The sequence below is a fragment of the Microtus oregoni genome, unplaced genomic scaffold (genome assembly GCF_018167655.1).
Source record: "Microtus oregoni isolate MIOR12 unplaced genomic scaffold, Mior012 000087F_ref0000451, whole genome shotgun sequence".
NCBI lineage: Eukaryota > Metazoa > Chordata > Mammalia > Rodentia > Cricetidae > Microtus > Microtus oregoni.
This window is the reverse complement of record NW_024544554.1, coordinates 3,597,141-3,619,280: the sequence shown is the minus strand read 5'-3', so window position 1 is coordinate 3,619,280 and position 22,140 is coordinate 3,597,141. Positions and strand designations below refer to the sequence as shown.

The window sequence follows — 22,140 nt, the reverse complement described above, 5'->3', positions numbered from 1 at the left end:
CATACAAATCATCCAAATTAAACGCAAATTTATTTAAGTTCACAAAGCTGGAAACAAAAGCTAAATTTAAAATAGTTTTCTACAAAAAACAAAACACCTACCTGCAATTTTTTAACTGAACGCCTGTCAACCTCTCTGGGTCCAGATAATGTGTCCCACAACTAAAGTATTCTAACTCAGGAATATTGAAGACAGCATGCACTGTTTTAAATAGGAACTTTGAAAACTCGAGGTATGCGTTCACTTAAATTACTAATAATCATAGAATAGATGGTGCAAGGTAGAATTCGTAAGCATACTTTGAAAGTTTATGGTCATGAGGAAATTGATTTGAACCTAAGGGAAAAGATATGAAGCGCTTGGACAATCCTACAATAATAAAACGTACCCGTCTAGCTCCTCAGTACCTAAATGAAGACTAAATAATATGCATGTTTTATTTACATATTGGACAATGCAGCGCTCTGTTCAGTGAATGATGTTCTTCTGCCACTTGGTGGTGCCTGCCAGTTGCAGAATCCGTTTCTTGGTGGCACTGTACCACCAAATGCTTAGTAAGGGACACAGCGGCACAGAATTCCCAAATGAAAGGCTTTCCTTCCAAGGGCTTGGCTTAATAGTGTAAAAAACCCCCGTGGAGGGGACTGTGTTAACCACTCATAAGCAGCAATTTACTCCGCGGACGTTTTAAGTTACTGTGGGCAAAGGGTCTGAAGAATACACATTCTTACAACACAAGCCAAAATTTTAGCAGAGAACGCAATAGCAATTTTCCTCGCGAAGAGGTTCTGTAAAATTCTGTATTATAGTCAAGCCCTGCATCCCTAGCTCTGATTTCTGATCCTAATCGCCGCAAAAGCACAGTGTCTGAAGGACTTTGTCTTTAGTTTAAATGGAGCTTGTTTTCACATGCCTAATTAGTTTCTGATCTCCGGTCGAGCCTTGGTATGGAAAATCCCAGGTTCTCACTCTGTACTGTGGGGTTGGTGCGGCTGAGTCTGCGCTAAGCTTGAAGGTCTGTTGCAGTCTCGGATGAAAAGCAGCTCCGTTTCTTTGTTTTTGCGATATCTTTGGCAGCTCCATCTTCTGGGCATTCCTTTACCTTCTACAACTCACTTGCTTCATCTAAAAGCCGATTTTTCTGATGCCTCCAACGTCTGGTCAAATTGATCTGTGTTAATGGAGTCTTCGCTGGTGAGAGATGCCATTGAGTGGAAAGCTGAGATCTGTGGCCGCTTATTTGCCTGGGGCAAGAGACACCAAGATTCAGATATCTTTAAGGGTGGTCAGAGGAGGGGAAAGCTCGTCTTGGGAGGGGGCCCGATCCGTGAGATAAAGGAAAAGGTTCCACACTGAGGAAGAAAGAGAGGTGGCTTTGAGGCTCAGAGGTGCTGTGGGGTCACATCTCTCTAAGGCAAAGTTAAAAGGCATCCGGGTGGGAGGAGGTTGGAGGTCACAGTACTTAAAGGGATTGCTCTGGCATGGTTTGTTTCCTGGTGGTGTCTGCAGAGGGTAGAGAGTACCCTTTTCAAAGCTTGTTAGAGCCTCTTTTAAGTGATTTAGGTAAGGTACGCTAATTGCTTGTTAGATGCCTTCAGGCAATGCTCTCAGTCAAGATGCTGGAAGGGGATACAAGGAAATTTAAGAAAGGGGGAAGGTTATGCGAGCTTTTGAAAGAAGGGGAGAAGGAGGGAGTGGGAAAGAAGAAAGAGGAGGGAGAGAGAAACCAGGGAATATACATGCATGGTGCGGATGGAAAAAAAAGAAATCCTGAATAACTGAACGATCACACACACACACACACACACACACACACAGACACACACACACACACAGAGAGAGAGAGAGAGAGAGAGAGAGAGAGAGAGAGAGAGAGAGAGGGAGAGAGAGAGAGAGAGAGAGAACTCTGCTGCAAGGAATCCTGTGACTGCAGTAGTGACTAGAGTCGCGGGAGACAGACACTCCTCTCCATCCTCGTCCCAGATAGCTCTGGGCCCTACAAGCTAACATGCCATTAAGCTATAGAGTGTTTCTAACTGCCTGGAGTGCAACAGAAGGAAAGCGGTAGCGTTCTGCTGTTTCCCGAGTTCTGGGGCGAAAGAGAACCGAGAGGAGCAAGCTAGTGACTGGAGCCCAGTTAGACACCCTTGCCTCTCCCAGGTCACTGGTGATCCGGCAGCCGCGGAGTAAAGTGCCCAGGGGCTACTGCCCATGCAGCTTAAGCGGATCCTCTCCTCCAAGGCGCCACTTGGCTGTGAATTCGCCCTGTAACTCATCCTCAGCATAGATGCAGGGAAACCTCTTGCTGCTCCTCACGGCCACCTGTCCCAACCAAAACTGACCTTCCAAGCACATTTGGCTGCGCCTTTTAGACAGCCACACAAATAGGTTCCAGGCTTTACCAGATCGCGCAGGGGAAAGGGACCCAAATCTCAGCTGTCCTAGCGGGTCTGAACTGCGGAGAGCCTGGAAAGGGAAAGGGAGGGGCGAGGAGACCAGGGAGAGCCAGGGAGACTGACTGGCTGCACCCGCCTGGAGAGCACAGTCCGGTTTGCAGCTCCTCAGGGAGCCGCCGCTGCAGCTTTAAGCCTTACAGAGCTTTCTAGCTATCACCGGGCCACCTCTCACCCGCTTTTCTCGGCCACCGCCTAGAGAAGCATCCTTATGCTTCTTACGCTACCACGACATGCCTAGCCTGGATCCCTTTTCTGGCCCACCGGCGCCAGCGGGACACCCTCTGCTCCCTGCCCGCTTCCCCCTCGCTGCCCTGCGGCTGCTGATTCTCCACCTCCTCCGCCCCCACCATCTCCAGCTGGAAGACAAGGCCACCCAGCCGCAGCGGGTGCTGGCAGCCTGGGTCACGCACGGAAGAGAGGTGCAAGCTCGGACCCCACGCAGGGTAGGGGGCGTCCTGGAGCAGAGCAGCGAGGCAAGTGGAATGAAAGAGCGTGGGAGTAGCCGCCCTGAAGCCTGAGCTTCTCCCAGGAGCCACCCCCCCCCCCTCCGCCCCAGCCCGACTAGGGCAAGAGCCTAGAGAGCTAGCCCATCTGTGGCATTGGTGGCCGCCTCCTCCTTGCACCTCCTCGCCGACCCCTCCCTCCCGGGACCTGCATCCCGCTCCGCCAATCAGAGTCCGACTGCCGCTTCCCACGTGACCCCGGGCGGGCTAAGGACCTGCTGCTTCCCAAACGCCAGAGGGATGCGGGCGGCAGAGCGCGAGAGGCGGCGGCTGGGTTGCGGGGCGCTGTGACTGTCCCTCCACCCAGTCTAGTCGCGCGCCTCTCTCCTGCCCGCTGGCTGCCTCCTCTCTGTCTCCTGGTTTCTGTCTCCTGTTCCTCCTTTGCCCCAACCCTGTTCCTTATGGCAGCAGCTCCCCGCATCTGGGGCGAAGCTTCTCAGCGGACTATCCTCTCGCTCCCGGGGCTGAACCGGGTTACTGGATGTTGCTGAAACTCCTGAGATCATGCGCTCCTTTGGCCGCAGCCCCAGAGCCGGCTGTCCCTGCCGCCGCCTCCTCCTCTGCTGCCGTGGTCCGCGGGATGCTCAGTAGCCCGCTGCGTGGCCCCCGCCATCCCGTGTTCTTCAGAAGCCGTTGGTTGCTGCAGAGTTGCGCGAAGTAGTCATGGTGCCGTGGGAGTCCCCGCGGCAGTGCAGCAGCTGGACACTTTGCGAGGGTTTCTGCTGGCTGCTGCTGCTGCCCGTGACGCTGCTTATCATAGCCCGCCCGGTGAAACTCGCTGCTTTCCCTACCTCCTTAAGTGACTGCCAAACGCCCACCGGCTGGAACTGCTCCGGTAAGTCCAGACCCTCAGCCCTCCACCCCTTCACCCCTCAGAAGCGCGGAACCTGTACAGACCTGCCAGCCCACCCTCGTGCCTCTGCCCAACCCCTTGCCTTCCACTGCCTGGAAGCCAGGACTTCCCACCTCCATCCTGAGAAACATTGGGAACTGCTTCAGTCAGGGCTGGGCGTGCTGGGATAGGAACAAAGTGGAGGTGTGGGGGAACCTTGGATGTCTGCCCTCAAATTGGAGCTGAGAGGATTTAGAGACATACTAGGGAGGGAGTTTTCTGGATTCTAGAATCTAGGGAAACACCTAACAGAGACTATTTCCTGTCGTTTCAAAAATAAAAGTCTAGCCTAGCTGTGCGAGAAATAACTTTATGAGAAAGAACAATCGAGAAAGCAATAAATCAACTGATGACTGCAGGGAGAACCGTTAATTCCTGCATGGAAAAAAATGCTTCTGAATGCAGGGCTTTCCTACTTAGCACTGGGCACTGGGTCACAGATATTTCTGAAGGAGGCAAGTTTCCAAGAACTGACTCTCTCTCTTTCTCTCTCTCTCTCTCTCTCTCTCTCTCTCTCTCATTTCTCTGCCTCCCTGTTCCCTCCCTCCCCTCTCTCCCTCTTCCTCTTTCCTCCTCTAGCTATAGCTCCCCCCCCCCCCTATAGCTCTTTAACTCTCTCTTGCTCTCTCTGGTGCGCCCTCTCTCTCCCTCCCTCTCTCCTGTCACCCTCCCTCCTTTCTCTCTTTCTTTGGCTGCAAATGCCATTGATTTTTGAAAGAGGTTGATTTTGTAGCCAAAGGATGTCCACCCAGGCTTTCTCAGCTCCTATGTGGAGCACAGAAGTTGAGAAAAGAAGCGATCACATATTCTCCCTCAGCCAGGATGGGATGCCCCAAGCCTGGATGCTTCTGAAAACATAGTGCCCCTACCACAGTGGGTTCCAACCCCTTCACTTCTGCTCTGGGCTTCCCGGAGTGACAGGCAGTCCTTTTGCTCATTCAGTCCCTGTCAGAATACTCAAGCCTCACAGGCTGCACCCTACTGAAGCACTAATTGAAAAGGCCCCAAAGATTGAAGCTATTGCAATCTTTCTGGCTTGTTCTACGTTTCCTTGGGAGAGCCTCTAGCCTACCTTGAAGAACTGCGGTAAGATAGCTTTGGCATTTTAAACTTCATAAACATGCCTGGGCATTTGTCCTCACGGTTTGATGCTGTCTCGTTTTAGCAAGTGTGTTTATAGCCTTTTATTTTCTGTAAATAAAATCCTGGTACAATAGAATGAGGTGAAGTTTTGTAGAAATATAGGTGAAAGGAAGGGTCTGTAACTGTCGAGAGGGTGTGATTATTAAGTGTAACTTATAGCTGGAGGCATGCACAATTCTAAGGAATGGCTACGATAAACCCCAAGAGGCAATTAATATATGCCAATCCAGTTTGGGCTTTCTTAAGACAAGTTGAAATTTACAGTTCCATGATATCTGGGTCAGTAGATTGACTGTTCTGCTTTGGGTAATTTCTAAATGTGGTATTTTATGAAACTCAACATGGATCTAGCTTATTCTTGGCGCCTGCATTCCTGTAGGCTATTTTTTTTTTTTAGAGAGAATAAGTTCCACCTGGGAACAAAACATCCTTAAATTTGATTGTAGCTAATGTTGAATAGGACCAGTTTGCTTCATTCTTACCTGGTATTAGTACAGGAAAGAATTAACTTGAGTGTGACATTGGCAATGAAGAAATGCATTCTGAGCTATACATCTCAAAGGTGGGTGCACTAACTAAAGAGAATGACCTGCACTTCTAGCAAGGTTGTTGAGAACTTGGCAGCCCCTTCCCACCCCTGTTAACTGAAAGGTGATCAATCTTCCTTTGAGCCTGAGAGACCTTCATAGAAAACGTCAAGCCTGTTTATCTTTATTATTGAGGTTTTGCTTCCTCTTTGTCTGGAAAAAAATGTCAACTGAGAGTCATTTTAGACCTTATAGCAAAGAATAATTAAAGATAAAGAAATACTAGAAATAGCATCCACACGCCATCACCAGAGTTTTCATAAAATGTTGAGTTTGGGTCACTGATAATAGTCTATTTAGTGAGGGGGGATGAGGAAGCTGAGAAGCAAGTATCAAACTTCCATTCAAAGTCAGCATTAATTCAAGCTAAAATTCAAAAGATGATATCGAAAGGGAATGTACTAGGAAACTGGTATAGAAGTATAAAATATTATTGATCCCTTCTCTAGATTTTGGGATTGTTAGTAGAAAGCAACCTTGTGGAACATCGGTGGCTGCTGAAGTTAAATTTTAAGAAAATTCTGTTAGTGCCACAAAATAGCATTCTCTTAAAAGAATTCATAGCATCTTCAAATGACTGGAGCATTCTCTTTGAACTTGAGGTTATGATGACAGAGAAAATGATCTCTTCCTGTGCGACACCAACACCTGTAAATTTGACGGGGAATGTTTAAGGATTGGAGACACTGTGACTTGCGTCTGTCAGTTCAAGGTAAGACACCTGCTATCTGCACCTTCGATCCCTTACAAAGACTGCAAGGCAGAGAGTTGCTTCTGCAACCCATCACTTGGCATTTTATAACTATGCAGATTCAAAGGGAGGCTGGCATCACGCAAAGGTACTGCCAAGGGAGCAAGCTGGTGTCAAGAAGACATGCCTTTTAGAGACTGGTGTGTGCCATAGTTAGAAATGCCACTGGAGCCAGGCAGCTTTGGGTTCTACTTTTTAAATGTGGAACACATGCTTTTATAGGTCAATTGACTGAGGGTACTTGTCAAAGGTCAGTGGCTATAAAGTGTGAGTTTGTGTTTTTGTTCTTCTTTTCCTGAGTTGTCATCTCTCTCTCTCTCCTTTTAAACTCCATAGTTCTTTGTTTTAGTGGTCTTTCATTTCATTATCCTGTCAATATGAGACAATTTTAAGTTGACTTCTATTAAGGTCACTCCAAAACTGCTGTGCCAATTTGGAAATGATGAACCTTGTTAATCATTGTTAATCAAGGGTTTTCAGAATAGCACATTAGATGACAACGGAGTCTCCTAGGAACCCAGATGAGCACTTAGAGCCTCAAATTGAGTCCTAAGCAGAAGAAAGGTGCACTTTGCCATGTGTCATGGTAGTTTGCAACAGTATAAGCATATTTTTTACAAAGGGAAGTATCGTCAAAACTAGTTTCCAAAATTGAATTTAATTGATACTACCATTGTTGTTATTAAGTTATTGAATTGCATTTAAAAGCACACACTAATATCCAATATATACTGAGTCAGTATATATTATATATATTATACTATACTATATTACTATACGGTATATAATATACTATACATATTATATCTAATATATACTACACTCGAGATTAAGAATGCTTCCAAAATTCTATGAAAAAAGAAAGTTACAGAACAAATAAAAAACATAAGACATATCTACATACATGATTTAACATACAACACTGAGAAATGATTTAATATTAAATATTGAGAATTTGTCTTGGTGGAGATAAGACAATTCACATTTAAATATGACTCAAGTTACTTTTAGGTAAGATTAAAGTTCCTTGGGTATTATTTTCTCCTTTATGAGAAACAGCGTGAGCCAATTGGTAGTTTACAATTCTTGAAGATATTGCCCTCGTATCATAAATGTGTCTGTGACAATCACACGCACGTGGCATCAACTTTCAAAGTCTCTACCACAGCCAGTGGCAAATCACGTTCTCCTGATGAGCTCCGTGAGGGTGGTGGAGTGTGATAAGTTTAGGAATTATAAACCAAGTGGGAAAAAGCAAGTCGGATAAATGACTAAAGGCCCATGGAATTTTACGGATTTTTGAAAATTGTGTGATCCCCGTGACTTTCTCTTACTTTTGTAACCTAGGGTAGATGCAGAAAGTAAGTTTGTCAGTATCACAGAATGATTCATGAAGACCATTCCACAAACGGGAGCTTGTCTTTCTGATACTTCACCTAGAATAAGCGAAACTGGTAGACTTCTAACTGGGCAAATGCAGGAGATTGAAATACGTCATTTTCTTATTAAAGGAACCGTGTTTGATTTTTAGCTGTCACGGGGAGAGAGGGGGGTTGTCAACCAAGTGATTTATACCTTTCATACATCGGTCAGCCAATATATATTAACTTAAGTAATTATGGAGTAGCTTTCAAATAATAAATGAAAATATATGCTCCAAGTTTATATTTTTTAATTTACTACTGGATTATATTGCTATTAGTGTGTGTTTTACAATAGTCAGTCTTTCAAGAGAAAAAAAAGATCTCTCTAGTAGTAAATTTATACTTTATGCGTTATCAGAAATATTGAACATCTAAATCAAAGTGATGTCTAAATAAAATTGTACAAATCACATGAAAATGAGAAACTACGCTGAGCTGGGAGGCCTTTTGTTTCCTCTCAGTCTTTAGGGATTGTTGTTGTTGTTTTGTGGACTTGTTTGTTTTTCTTTTATGTCTTCCCACTTTTATCTGGCGAAAAGGATGAGATCTGAAAATCTCTTCAAGATAGTATCCTAAACTTTTGTTTCTTGTGCAGTTTCATATACAAGCATGAGTGATTCTATTTAAAATGGGATGTGCCATTAGTCTTTCTGGATGTGAGATAAATTTCGATCATAAATATGCATACTGTGCATAACTTATAATGTCTTGCAGCATGTGTTATTACCCAACACTAGAATGAACATATATGACCCTGATTTCCCTTAGATGCCTTAACAGACATTAATTCCCACCCTTCAAAACTCACTCAGTGACTACAACTAAATTCGGTAATTTTGGTTAACTGGCTCACTTTTCATTTCTGTCTTTCCTCTATCATTCCTTTCTTCCCTTCTCCCCTCTTTCTTCTACAGTACTGTGTTGAAATAAGGAGCGGCGGGCTGCATCCCGGGCACCTGGCCGCCCATGTGGGGCTGTGTCCCGCCACCCGGCTAGCTTTACCCAAAATAATTACACAAAACTGTATTCTTTTAAACATCGCTTGGCCCATTTTTATCTAGCCTCTTCTAGGCTAGCTCTCGCACCTGGACTAGCCCTTTTCTAATAATCTACTGTAGCCCAAGAGCTGGCTTACCAGGAATGATCTTAGCCTGTGTCTGCCTGGACTGGGAGAATCATGGCGACTCCTGACTCAGCTTCTTCCTCCCAGCCTTCTGTTCTGTTTACTCCTCCCACCTATGTTTTAACCTATGAGGACCAAACAGTTTCTTTATTGCTTAACCAATGAAATCAACAGATTGATATATGACACTCCCACATCAGTGCTGGTGATTTCACCCAGGGTCTCACATGTGAGAGGGAAGTGCTCTACCAATGACATACATTCCTTTACATCATTGATAAGATATGGAAAGTTATTTTTGTTAATATAAATATTTTACCATTAAGTCATTTTCCTAGAGTTTGAAACCAACTGATATATTTATAAAGCACCCCAATTCTAATTTTTCAATATTATTACGCATGCAAAGAAGAATTCCAATAACGCAACAGTGCCAGTTTATTATAGACGATAATTAATAACCAAAGCAATATAAGTTGAACATCTATAATCCATAAAACCAAAATTCTAAAATACTCTCAAATCCATCATTATATTTAAAATGTTTTGAATTTTTTTAAAAGCATTTTAGATTTGGTTTTTTTTTATAATATGGATGCTCAAAGGGCAAAGTCTACGCTGACATCTGACAAATGGCGAAATTTCAAATGTTATCCTCCTAAACATTTTGGATAAGGGGTACTAAATCTCTACTAGTAATTCTTAGATAATGAAACAAAAAATTAAAATGCTGTGCAATCCTGTTCATCTTACCTTCCTATCACAGTACCAAAAGATACACTAGTCAATCTGGTAAATCAATTGTGAAGAAAAGACTGAGAGGCAGTAAGCAGATGAGCGGATGGATGAAAGGAAGGAGGGGAGGAAGAGAGAAAGACACAGTTGTTCTTAGTTCTGGCCACAGAGTGACCAATGACAATTTTATGAGTTTAAATTATGAGGTAGCTTTATATTTTCTCAAGAATATTCCAATTTGGGCATTAAATATTTGCTCTTAATAAACCAGGTCTTATATCTAAAATGTCCAATAACTGGGGTTGCTTTAAGTTTTGCCCAGAAGTTAGAGACTGAAAATGAAAGTTTATCTTATTGATAGATCTGTAGTTTTGATGAGGTTATTAGAAGCAGCTTATCTGCACTCTCTGTTATCACTGATATGGAGTGGTCATTCAAGGCATGCTCAGTTCAGGGCTCTAATTCATGCCTGACCACCAATTGCAGAGCATGGCTGATCTCTGCCCCTGACTCTCTGCATGGGCTACTTTGGGCTTTGACATAGCATGGTGGGTAAGTTTCAAGAGCAAGCATCCAGAGATAGAGGAGGAGCAAAGTAAAACCCATGTTCTTCAGTGACTTGACATGGAGAATGACAGCCACACCCACCACAGTCAAAAACCTACCCATTTAAAAAACCATAAACAGTATACATGCAGGGAGATGTAGTCCCAGAGAAGTAAAAGTTACTGGTGGAATGGTCAAACTACAACACATATGGATTTTTAAACATTTTTCTCCTCCAAAAGAGTACTATATTATCTTAAGCTATTCTTCCTCAGTCTTTGACAACTGGGAATATAACAGAATTCACTTAACATCTGTTGAGAACCATCTCCATGCCAGACGCTGTGGAAGGTGCTGGCAATAGACGCAACTTAAGTCACATTTAGCTTCTAGAGGCTGAAATCTCAGCCTGAAAATCCTTAACCAAACAAGCATCAAATCACGTGAAAACTTGTATGGTCTTTTTATTCCCTGGTAGCAAAGATGAATTCCATAGATCTCAGAGATTCAAGCTGTTGGCTCCATTAATGTAGTGTGTGGCTGTCTTAAGCAATATGAAAACTAGGGAACAAAGTCATCCTACTGAAAACATGTATTTGGAAAATAAATTTGAGATTTTTAAAGACATAAAGAAAAACAGAATCACTTATACCTCTTAGAAGTTTATGTAACACTTACATTTATAGATTTAACTGTAATCTGAGTTCTATTTTTCTTTTTTCTTCACCAAACAACCATGCAGACTTTTAGTAAGTTACTAGACATCAAGTTTCCCTTATTCAGACCGTGAACAATGCCATGACTATCTTCATCAACCATTTTTCATGAATCTGGCGTATTTCAGTGCAGAAGTTAGCCTATTCTCACCTAGAGCTGTGGAGTATATACCTTTGTTTTCTAATTCTACAAACAGTACTTCACCGTGAGAGATAGTTGATGACTCTGCCAGCAAAAAGTGTGACATGAATGCTAAATAATTCCCACGTAATAGGTGTTACTTATAACAAATTCTATGTTTTTAAAGCATGAATTTCTTAGTTCTCCACATGTCCCCATTCACCAGTTCAGATGAAGAAACTAAACTATGGATGTACAAGGTTTTAACCATGGAGCAACATAACCAATCCCTACGGGAAGATGGAGAGAAAGAGAAGACAAGACAGGACTAGGCATCCACACTTGAGTTTTGGTGCCTGAGAGCATCCGCTTCCTTCGTGCAAGTCATGGTACCAAGGGCCAAAAGCATCATGGTGATAATCTACAGTTAAGCTCTTCGCAGCTCCACACAAATCCCCCTTTTGGCTTCTGCATGGAACTTGGCAGCTCCGCTTTAAACACTGCTCACATTTGGCTTAGTGCATCCCACAGAAGTGACATACGAGCTCTCTATCAGTTTATTCTCTATTTTAAGATGCGTATCAGCATTGTGTCATCACCCGTGACAAAGATAATAAGAGCTTTCCATCCTCCATTCAGTCCGGTGGCCTGGTAGTTGACTCACCTTCTGAAGCATGTGAGAAGACAGAAGAAGAAGAAAAAAGTCAGAGTTAGATAGAAGAAATTGTGAATTCAAATAATCTGCACACCCAACATTGCTAATGAAAAGATGACCAGGGGCAAGAATGCCAGACCCAAGCATAAGAAATTTATAAACCAGCCATCCACATAAATTTTGACTCTTGTGTGTTTAAGGAAGAGGAAGCTAGCCTCTTGTCCCTATTGTTGCCATCTCTTTTCTTGACCTTCTCTCCTCCAAGTTCTCAGACAGCACAGTAGCTTTAGAGACCTGCCAAAGTCCACCTATATTCTGCTGTCCCAGGTCCTGAACACTGCACATTTACCCAGTACTTGGCCATATTTGTCTTCTGGCCATAAATATGAAATTAGCACCAGCCTTAACTTTTCTTTTACTGTTTAAGAGTTATTATCGGAAAATTGAAATCTCACTGTAATTTGGCTATTGTCTTTGCCTTGAGTAACACTGGAGATACACTTACAGTAGTCAGAAATCAAATGTAATTTAATCTATCTATCTGTCTGTCTGTGTATGTTTTCATGTGTGTGTGTGTGTGTGTGTGTATGTGTACGTGTACAGAAAGCTTATGAAAACATACAGTCCACAGGTTTTACAAATCAGAAGTGAACTCCTTATGGAGTTGAATAGTAATGACAGATTACCAAAAATCATAATCAAATCAATTTCATATGTAGCTATGTAAACATACTCAACTTATGAACCAACAGTATAACTGTGGAATGGAATTACTCAATGCATATAAGGCATCCAGAATGCCTAGTTATTAACTATGGAAATAAATTTAAAGATTTCTAAAATATCTAGGAAATCGTGCTATTAGCAATCATAACTATCATAAATGTCTTAAGATTTGGATTTGCTCTTTGGAAAAATACCAATTAGCAAAATTTAATATTTAATTTATTCAGTGGTGTATAAAAGGCATAGCATGTGCCTTTCATTCAAAAAACACTGATTTACATCACAGGTAATTTGTCTGTGTGGAAGACTGGGAAATGCTCAGAAACTAATGTGTTTATTGTGCAAGAATACAGACCTGAGTTCAATCCACACTTTTGATGTGAGAATCTGGGTGTGGCAGTGCACAACCATGGCCACATCATGGGGAGAATGATCCCGGGATCAGCTGAGTCTGGGGGTTCAAATTCAAGGGGAGACCCTTACTCACAAATGAAGCAGAAATGTGAGAAAGATATTTGATGTCAACCTCTTGCTCCCCACACAGGCATGCGCATATACATGAACTCACAGGCATATACACAAAAAGAGTGCATAAATAAATAAACTTGTCAGGATGATAAAACTTTTGCTATGTAAAGTTAAGAAAGGATTAAATAGATTATTGTGAATAAAAGGATACAAGTGCTGTATGAAATAATGGAATCAAATATGCCTCAAGTTGTCAAATTAATTCTCATCTCGTACCTGTTTTATTCTTTTCCTTTGGCATAAGTCCTTGAGTTCAAGTTTACATGCAATCAACTTTTAAGCATATAAACAGGCATATTAAAATTTCCTTGAAACCTGGATAGGTTGTTGATTTATTTTTGTGGGTATTGTACAGTTATAACACATCCAAAGTTCAAACATTTTAATGAAAAGTAGACAACAGAGAAGCAGTTCCACGTGGATCTGCACGCATGGTATTCCTTCCCGTGATCTGGCATAGGCAAGCCTTGATGAATAATCATCTTGATCATTTCATTTGTTATAATTAAACAATGAAGTGCATCGGTAGTAGCAATCAGCAGATAATCACATCCTGGTGTAATTAACAGGTATAGGACACAGCCAAGTATCTCTAATGTCTTAGAGTGTGATTATAATATAAGAGTTGTACCCGGTAGGTTGCCTAATTTCCATTGTAGAAATATGTCGTTTTTATAATGAGCTTATTTTTAAAAAATGAGCATTTCTCTTTCTGAAACAAACACGAAGAGTTATTATTTGGGATTTTCAACAAATTGGATATGCAATTCACTACTTGTGAAAGTTTTCCTTCTATATTCCGAGTCTTGCTTCTATCCTTTGTCTTTATCAATATTCAAAGCTTTAATGATAAGCAGTAATTAACAGATCAATCTTATCTGAATATTTCTTAATGTATCAATATTAAAATTAAATAGAAAAAAATAACCAAGGAGTAACTAAGGATTTTATTTTGTTATTTTAGTTTTGAAATTTCAGCCAAATAGTTCTGCTCCCAATACAGATAGCAGTCAGCTTTGATTTTAATAGCCTCACCTGGCTGAGCTGTTTGCTTTCACCATAGCAAATCAGCAAGGATACCTATCAGGAAAAATTAAATAATCGGGGCGTGCCTGTTGTTACATCTTTCGTGGGCTAATGGCTCAGTCCCTTTCGTGGAATCACCTAATCAATTTGAATACTTTGCAGTGCCTCTGCCTAAATCAAATGACAAATTGACCAACATGACATGACCCTTTGTCTATCTCTCGGTGATGCCCTTACAAAGCAAACCCTTGTAGGATGCGACACGGATCACCGACAACCAAAAGGAGTGTGGTTTGTTTTGGAAGTGGTTATATGTATTTGGGCTGTCTGAGGGATGCAGAATCCAATAACGACCATAGTGTTTTCTTTTATCTTTGTTCCTCAGTGCAACAGTGACTATGTGCCTGTGTGTGGCTCCAATGGAGAGACCTACCAGAATGAGTGCTACCTGAGACAGGCTGCCTGCAAGCAGCAGAGCGAGATACTTGTGGTCTCAGAAGGATCCTGTGCCACAGGTATGCGCCAAGTGCCCCTGAAAACCACATGGATTGCGAGTCCAATCCCTTCTTGTTTCCTCTTAGCTCCTAACATCAACCTCACTATCTACTGACTGTGGCTTCCATTTATTCTTCTTTTTTTTTAAAGCCTTGCTTTCTTTTTTTAAAAAAAAATTAAATACATCTGTATAAAAATAGGAAATGTATTGTATGACAACTGGTATCTTTAAATACATATATATTGGTTACCAATGTACAGACAGTTGAATCAAATAGAATGCCGCCTTGAGGTCCTACATATCAAGTTTATAGAAAAAGTGTTTGTTTGTTCAATTGATGGTCTCTTTGAGAAGGGGGGTTATCTCCTAGAGTGCATCTGTGCAGATTAAAATTCTGAAGTTAGCAAGTTTGTTTGTTTTTGTTGTTGTTGTTGCTGTTTTTTTTTTTTTGTGGAGGCACTCATGTTAGATTTTAACTTTAAAATGTACTGGATACTGTTTAGCAGATCATACTCAGGAATGCATTGCCAGTGTTAATAATTTACACTAACATCTGTCTTTCTGACACAGTTAAACTCAGATTCTTCGGAGCTCCTTAGTTACGTTGCTCTAGGAATGCTGGAAGAAAGGAAGAAAGGAAGGGAGGGAGGGAGGGAGGGAGGAAGGAAGGAAGGAAGGAAGGAAATCAGTCCATGAGCTTCTTAGCTTTTCAAGGTTATGTGTTTTAGTTTAATTGTTTTCCTTTTGTTCTCCTGCTTCTTTTTCTTTTTCCATCTCTCTCTCTTCTCTCCTCCCTCCTCTCTCTCTCTCTCTCTCTCTCTCTCTCTCTCTCTTGTTTTGTGCCATGGTTGCTATAGGCCAGCAATTTACAGGCAGAGAAATAAAGCAACAACAAGAACACACAAACAAAAAAGCAATTAGGCAGAACTTGCTGAGGAAAGCAGAGCTCTAAAGCGGAGCGGAGCCCAGTGCAGGTCAGGCTCTAGACACCGCAAGCGCCTCCTAACTCAACAGGAGCACACCATGATAGCTACACTTACCTGCAGAAACTTTTGGGAGAGTCACAGTTTCCGAGAAGGACCTTTGCAGGTTCAGGATCAATAGTGATGCGATAGAAAAACTTCTTTCAAGAACTAGGATTAGGGAATCTTTGTTATAGAAGTCCCTCAGGGATAACAGGTCTTTGTCATGGTGTTCCAGGAGAAGCATGTGTTAGTGTGTTGGGGTAGGGTATAAAATGAGCAAGGGCTGTCTACTTATTATTAAGGGTGGATGGTAGTTAGAGATGCCCTGCTGACTCCCACGGCCTCCACAATGAAAAAGGACAGTCAATCACGGACGTTTCTCTGCTACAGAGATACAGTCATTCGATTTTGTGTTGGTTGCTAAGGGGTTTCTTCTCCTCAGCGATTCTTTGCCTCAGAATATGAGTGACCTATCTGGATGGCAAGCCAGTTTGGCCTCTGCTCACTACAGGTTTGGCAGAGCAGGTCATTGCCGCTTGGCCTGGAGTGAAAAGGGTGTAAAGGTGACCAGCAAGTGTCCCAGTCCGAGGGCAGGAGTCCTTGCGGAAAGAGGACCAGAAGGCTAGCCTTGGGCCTACGAAGAACACTCAGGAACAAACTATGAAAATAAAGTACTCAGCCACACCAAAAGACAAAGCAATAAAGAAAAACGATTTTGGAACTAATGGGACAGAAATCAATAGAATCACTGGACTTCAGGAAGGCTGTAGCTAACACTGGACTGGCGAAGAGTAGGAAAAGCTTTGTCTGTGATCGAGGAGGGCAGCTGACCAACTTGGGCATCACTGGGTGAAGGCCCGTAGGTAGGCAGGAGTTACAAGAGATAGAGCAGGAGCTACGGTTATGAAATAACAGCTGGTCCTAAAACCGGTATCCTTTCTCCCGCCCTCGAAGTTCCTCTCAGTGCACAGCCACCCTCTTGATTCATTCAAGTCTATTCCTGCTCGTCCCCAGTGTGCTGCTTTTACTATGAAAATAAATACTTAGCCAAGTAGAAAATTTAATCACAATCGAAGGAGCTGTCCTTACCTCATTTGCATGCTGAAATTTCTATGGGATTTAATTAGTCAGCCAGTTTAGCTGAATGCATCTTCTGTCGACTAGCGGATCTAGAAGAAGGGTTTTGGTCTGAGGAGTGATGGAGAAACCAGGCCTGACGGCAAATAAATTAGCTTTTCTTCATAATGTTCCTTTTTTTTTGTTTGTTTGTTTTTTTTTTTTTTTTTGGTTTTTCGAGACAGGGTTTCTCTGTGGTTTTGGAGCCTGTCCTGGAACTAGCTCTTGTAGACCAGGCTGGTCTCGAACTCACAGAGATCCGCCTGCCTCTGCCTCCCGAGTGCTGGGATTAAAGGCGTGCGCCACCAACGCCCGGCTCATAATGTTCCTTTTTATTTTTAATGTTCTTGGACACGGAGTGGAAGTGGCAAGGTGTATTCTCTGGGGACAAAAGGCTGAAGCGCATACAGTTTTTTATCTGTTTTGTGTTGCTAGAGATGCGAGGCTGCTTTTTGATCCAGAGTGTGACTTCCTCGTAGCCAGGCTCATGGTCAGCTTCATGTCTCATCTTGTAAGAACTGGCTGATGCAGAAGCAGACTGAGGTCCAATGGTATCCCTTCTCTGCCGGGGTGTTTCTGCCTCCAGGCAACTTTCTCGGACTACTTATTTCTGGCTTGTCAAGATGACTCATCCTGCAATTGAGAACGCATTAAAGTATTTCATAATGACACTGTTGACGACAGGAACCGTTTGCCCATCTAGTCCCGTTATTCCCTAGCTATTCGAATTGGATCAAATCAAACACTACTCATGTGGACTAAATCTCTTGAAATTTTAGAAACATATGTGGGAGATAAAGGTCAAAATGCTGTCACTACTTTTTTCCTGACTTTCCCCCAGTCATCTATAATTGCCCAAAAGCCGAAGAATCAATAGGCAAGTTGTTTTCTCAACATTTTGATTATCGTCTTCCAGACAGTGCTCATACATTTAGCATAAGTTCTTGTTCACTACAGTCATTCAACAGAAGGAGTAAGTTTAGGAAGGTGGCTTAAGATTGCTCTTGCCATTTAGCACCCTGGGGCCTGTGAACATGGGTATCTTTCTCCTTATATGTGTCATATTCGAGAGAGGGGAGACAAACATTCCATTGGCCTGCCTGAAGGGAGTTCCCAGTTATATTAGGAAATAGAAATGAACTTCATATACTAAGAATACATGGGCAAGATGTGTTAACCCTGCTGCTTCACAGCTTGTGATCTGGTCCCTTTGAATAAAAATAGTAGAGAAATGAGCTTTCAAATTAATCCAGGCAAAGTCAACTAAAATACCTGTGAAGGTGTGCTCAGGGGAAACTTAGCAAACATTGACCATTTGAGCACTTAGTCTGTCCAAAAGAAATAGTATTATCCCTGATGAGTGTTGTTCTAACTGGAGGAATATGTCCCTATAACAGAGAGAAATGCATAAGCCTTTCTTAATACTTTATCTTTATAATGTCATAGGACTACAGTTCTAAGTTAGTTCTATATTTTAAGGCAATGGCTGCACATGCTTTTAATCCCTGCGCTCAGAAGACAGAGGCAGTCAAATCTCTGTGAGTTCAAGTTCAGCTTGCTCTACAAGGGGAGTTCTTGGAGAACCAAGTCAACATAGAGAAACCCTGTTTGGAAAAAAAAGAAATAGGAAAAAAGACATATATATATATATATAAAGAATAAATATAAAACAAATAAAATATATAAATATATTAAGAATAGATATACGTTAAGAAAGTTATATGTATATTTAATATATATTTTAACAAATACATATTTATTCCTAACCAATATAGTTCTTAGCATATATACACATATATATTGCTGTAAACTATTTCTATCAATTAGCTCGTATTTAAGCATATGTCCAGTCATGATGACAGTTAATGAATTAATTAATCTTCTTGTAGAATACAGTGTTATTTAACATGAGTTGCCCCAAAGACTCACTGTTTAACTGCCGTACCTCCATGGCAATGTTAATGTCACACAGGTAGACATGTTGTATGGTGGATGCATCCACTTTCCCATGAGTGTTGGTTGTATGAATTTTCATGCCTCTGGCCACTCTATGTAGTGCATCTCAGCAACATTTCAAAGAGACTAGCAAGAAGAAGAAATGTTTTATATTAATGAAACTAAACAACAAACACAAATTTATAGAGGTGGTTTCTGATGTATGTCTAGAATCATGTCTGAGATTCCACTGTAGAGCAGCAATAATATATATATCTGAGACTACCAATATTATATTACCTGGCTTTAACAGGAGAAATCCACAAGGAAGCATATTTTCAATGCAAACAAATAAGTAAAGAGAAGATGATGTCTACATTTAGGAATAGATTGTTACTCAATAGTCTTGAATCAAACCAGGAATTGGGTATTTCTGGAATCTGAGTTCATAGATAGATAGATAGATAATAGATAGATAGATAGATAGATAGATAGATAATAGAGAGATAGATGATAAATAGATAATAGATAGATAGATAGATAGATAGATAGATAGATAGATAGATAGATAGATAGATAGATGATAGATAATAGATAGATGGATGGATAGATAGATAGATAGATACATAGATAGATAGATAGATCCCAACTTAAAGAACTGGCAAGACTTGGAAGGGAGGGCAGGAGGAAGCAGAGTAAGAAACTACACAAGACTATTTTTCTGTCAGTTTCTCTTAGTGTCGGTTCCATTGTAAGCACAGAGGCAATGTTACGCTCACTTCTACCCATTTAAGACACAGCGATTTAGCTACAGACAGACTCCTCAGTATGTGTGGTCTGGAGAAGCATCTTGTCACACAAAATACTCCCTTTATCTCTTTTCATCTTTTTTTATGAGCAATTTGCAAGCATACAAGTCTTCGATATGTGTTTATTTGCCACGTATACTGTTTAATTTTCAAAATATGTTTACCGAAGTGTCTCCTTTTTTTTTTCTCTTTCTTTATGTCAAAGTCTCTAAATTCAGCCTGATCAAAATTAAAACAGGGAGAATGGTCAAGTTTAGGAATTTTCCAAAGCTGTTTCCTAACAGATTTCATAAAAGTTAAGAATTAAAAACTGTATCTTATTTACATATTATGTCAATAGGAATTAGATTAAGTTGAGGGATTAAATATTAACATATTAAATACTACTAATTTTCACACCAATGATATTTTAGCTGTGAGATAGTAAGCAAGCTAATGATGCAGTTTTGTGATCCCCACACTTGGCAGGTGAAGGCGGGAGGAGGGCCTGAAATTCGGGACACACCCCCCAACAGAGCAAACTGTACATCAGTCCTGGTTACAGAAGACCCCGTCTTAAATGCAAAACAACCCCAACAAAACCCGTTGTTTCATACGTTTTTCAGGTGATGATGACCTGTCATTTTTTTTTCCTTTCCAGATGCGGGATCGGGATCTGGAGATGGAGGTAGGGGTTGCTCTTTTTCTGTATTTTTGGAGATTTTGGTGAGTTACTGTGGATGCTTATTAATGCTACTTTCAAGCAGAAATCTAAAGAAACCTAAGTTTTGGATTTTTTAAGAAGGGAAAACTATATAAAAACTTGTCTTCCGAGTTTAGGTGCTATATATTACATGCTTGTTTTTTGGTCTATTCATGAATCATGTCCATCTCAGTTCATCTTCCTCCTTCAAGTACTGGCTTAAGAGTGGATAAATTTGAAACACGTACAAACACTGCCGAAACCTCAAAATGCAAAACTGTAGACGTGGTTAGCAAGAGAGAAGACGTTCATGGAGAAAATGTTCAAATATTTGGTTCTTAAATAACATAATATTGCCCTCAACCGTTGAGTACTAACATTAACACATAAATGATTTCCTATTTCAAAATATAAGTTTAAGTCAAGACATATTAGCTCATCAAAATGAAAAAATAAGCGTTAAGTTAAAGGTAACACAATTCTATCTTTTCTTCCAAGGTGAAATTAATATAAAATAATTTTAATAAAATGAGATATATTTTTTCTTTGTTTTGCTTTGCTTTGCTTGAGACAGAGTCCACTGTGTAGTTCTGGCAGACTTGGAACTCTTTATGAAGAGCAGTCAGACCTTGAATTCACAGAGATCCTCCTGCCTCTGCATCCTGAGCACTGGAATTAAAGATATATGTGTTGTATTTTATTGGGCCCAGCCAATTAAGATGTATGTTTTGATTACTTAAAGTATGAAAGAGAAAAGTAGAAACTTTACATCTTATATGCTTGCAAGCAAAGATATTTTATTTTCAGTGTAAACTTTCCTTGTACATACCCTAAAGGCTTTCCCAAATGTTTATAGACACTAAATAAGTAAAAAACAAATCCCAAAATATAATTATGAGATTGATAACATGAAAACTGATTTGAAATATAAATATCATCTCAATAATTTATTAGGCTTTGTAAAATAATTATGTCATAACTCCTAGCAAATCCAGAATGTGTTGAAACAATAAAGTTACACTTTGTGTTCAGGAAGATTGCTACACAATGCTGGAAGCTTTATCTAGTCTAGGAGATTTGAGTCTTAAAGAGAAAGGCTTAACAGTTCAAATGAGCTGCCCCTGGAAAGCACAGAGTTGCACATTGGCGTTCAACATTATTCCAGATGGGCTAAATCTAAGCAGCAGTTATGACTCAAATACAGATCGTGTTTGACATTACATGGCCATGGACCACCATTCCTGCTTTAACAGGCTTTCTTTACACCCAAGGAATCAAGTTGCTCATCCTTCCTAGGTGATGGAATCAGTACTCTGAAGAGAGATTCCTGGAGGCTTTGAACAGGAGAACCTGGGAAACAAATTAAATCTTAATATAAAAGATGAGAAAAGGGCAGTAACTTTTGGAGATGCTCTGCTGTTGAAATACTAAGAACTCCATCCAATTTTAAGATCTTGCTTTAGTAGGAAGTTGTTTCTGTGCAGAGTTCTGTCCAGTTTCTAAACATCTAACTGTGTTTGCAGACTGTTCTTACAATCATTCTGTTGAGACTGAGCTGTTCCACTGTCCACCCAACAAGTCTTGTTCTTTGCTATCATGTTTATAAAGAAAACAGAAATGGTCCACAGAACACAGAATGCCTTCGCCATGCAGCTGAGTTTACACTGCACACTGTCCCCAACCAATGTGCGTCTTGTCTTGGTTGTAAAATAATAACCTGGGCTATCTGTGCCAGTAGCACTTCCTGGTTTTCATTTGTGGATAATAGCACAAGAAGGTGGAAGCAAAACCATACTCGTCCTTCCTCGTTCCTGTTAGAGTGAACCATTTTGGTCCTTGTGCTCTCCTGCCATCTGACGAAGGCTGTCCGCTTCTTACAGAAACCGTTTTTCTCTCAGCCTGACATTGGCTATATGGTTCCTAAGCAGCGGCACACACCTTTGGGAAACATTTTTCTGTCCCCGGTTTGTTGTGCTCTCTCCTCTCTCGCCCACTCTCTCTTCTTCACGATTCCTTTCAACTAGAGCTTCCTTAAAACAAACAAACAAAAACGTTATTGTGGTTGTTGAGAGAGAGTCTTGCTTTGTAACCAGTCTGACCCAGACAGACTCACTAATCAGGCCAGGCTGGTCTTGAACTCGGAGCATTTCTCCTGCTTCTGCTCACCAAATCTTAAGTCTACATACAGGAACTGCCATACCTGAC

General features: G+C 41.2%; 1 protein-coding gene across 4 annotated transcripts in view; it reads left to right on the top strand.

Annotated features, from left to right (window-relative positions):
• Window positions 1-1,177: 1,177 nt before the first annotated feature.
• The window catches only part of LOC121442204 (tomoregulin-2), a 272,648-nt gene continuing 251,685 nt past the window's right edge, over window positions 1,178-22,140 (top strand). For 2 of the 4 annotated variants that reach the window (XM_041643679.1, XM_041643678.1), the window contains exons 1-4: window positions 1,886-3,794; window positions 6,184-6,293; window positions 14,318-14,447; window positions 19,894-19,920. In XM_041643679.1, the coding sequence (XP_041499613.1) occupies window positions 3,623-3,794; window positions 6,184-6,293; window positions 14,318-14,447; window positions 19,894-19,920 (439 nt within the window). In that variant the 5' untranslated portion in view covers window positions 1,886-3,622. Of the gene's footprint in view, window positions 1,195-1,885; window positions 3,795-6,183; window positions 6,294-14,317; window positions 14,448-19,893; window positions 19,921-22,140 lie in introns of those variants that run through there. The other 2 variants (XM_041643677.1, XM_041643676.1) reach the window with 2 other exon arrangements.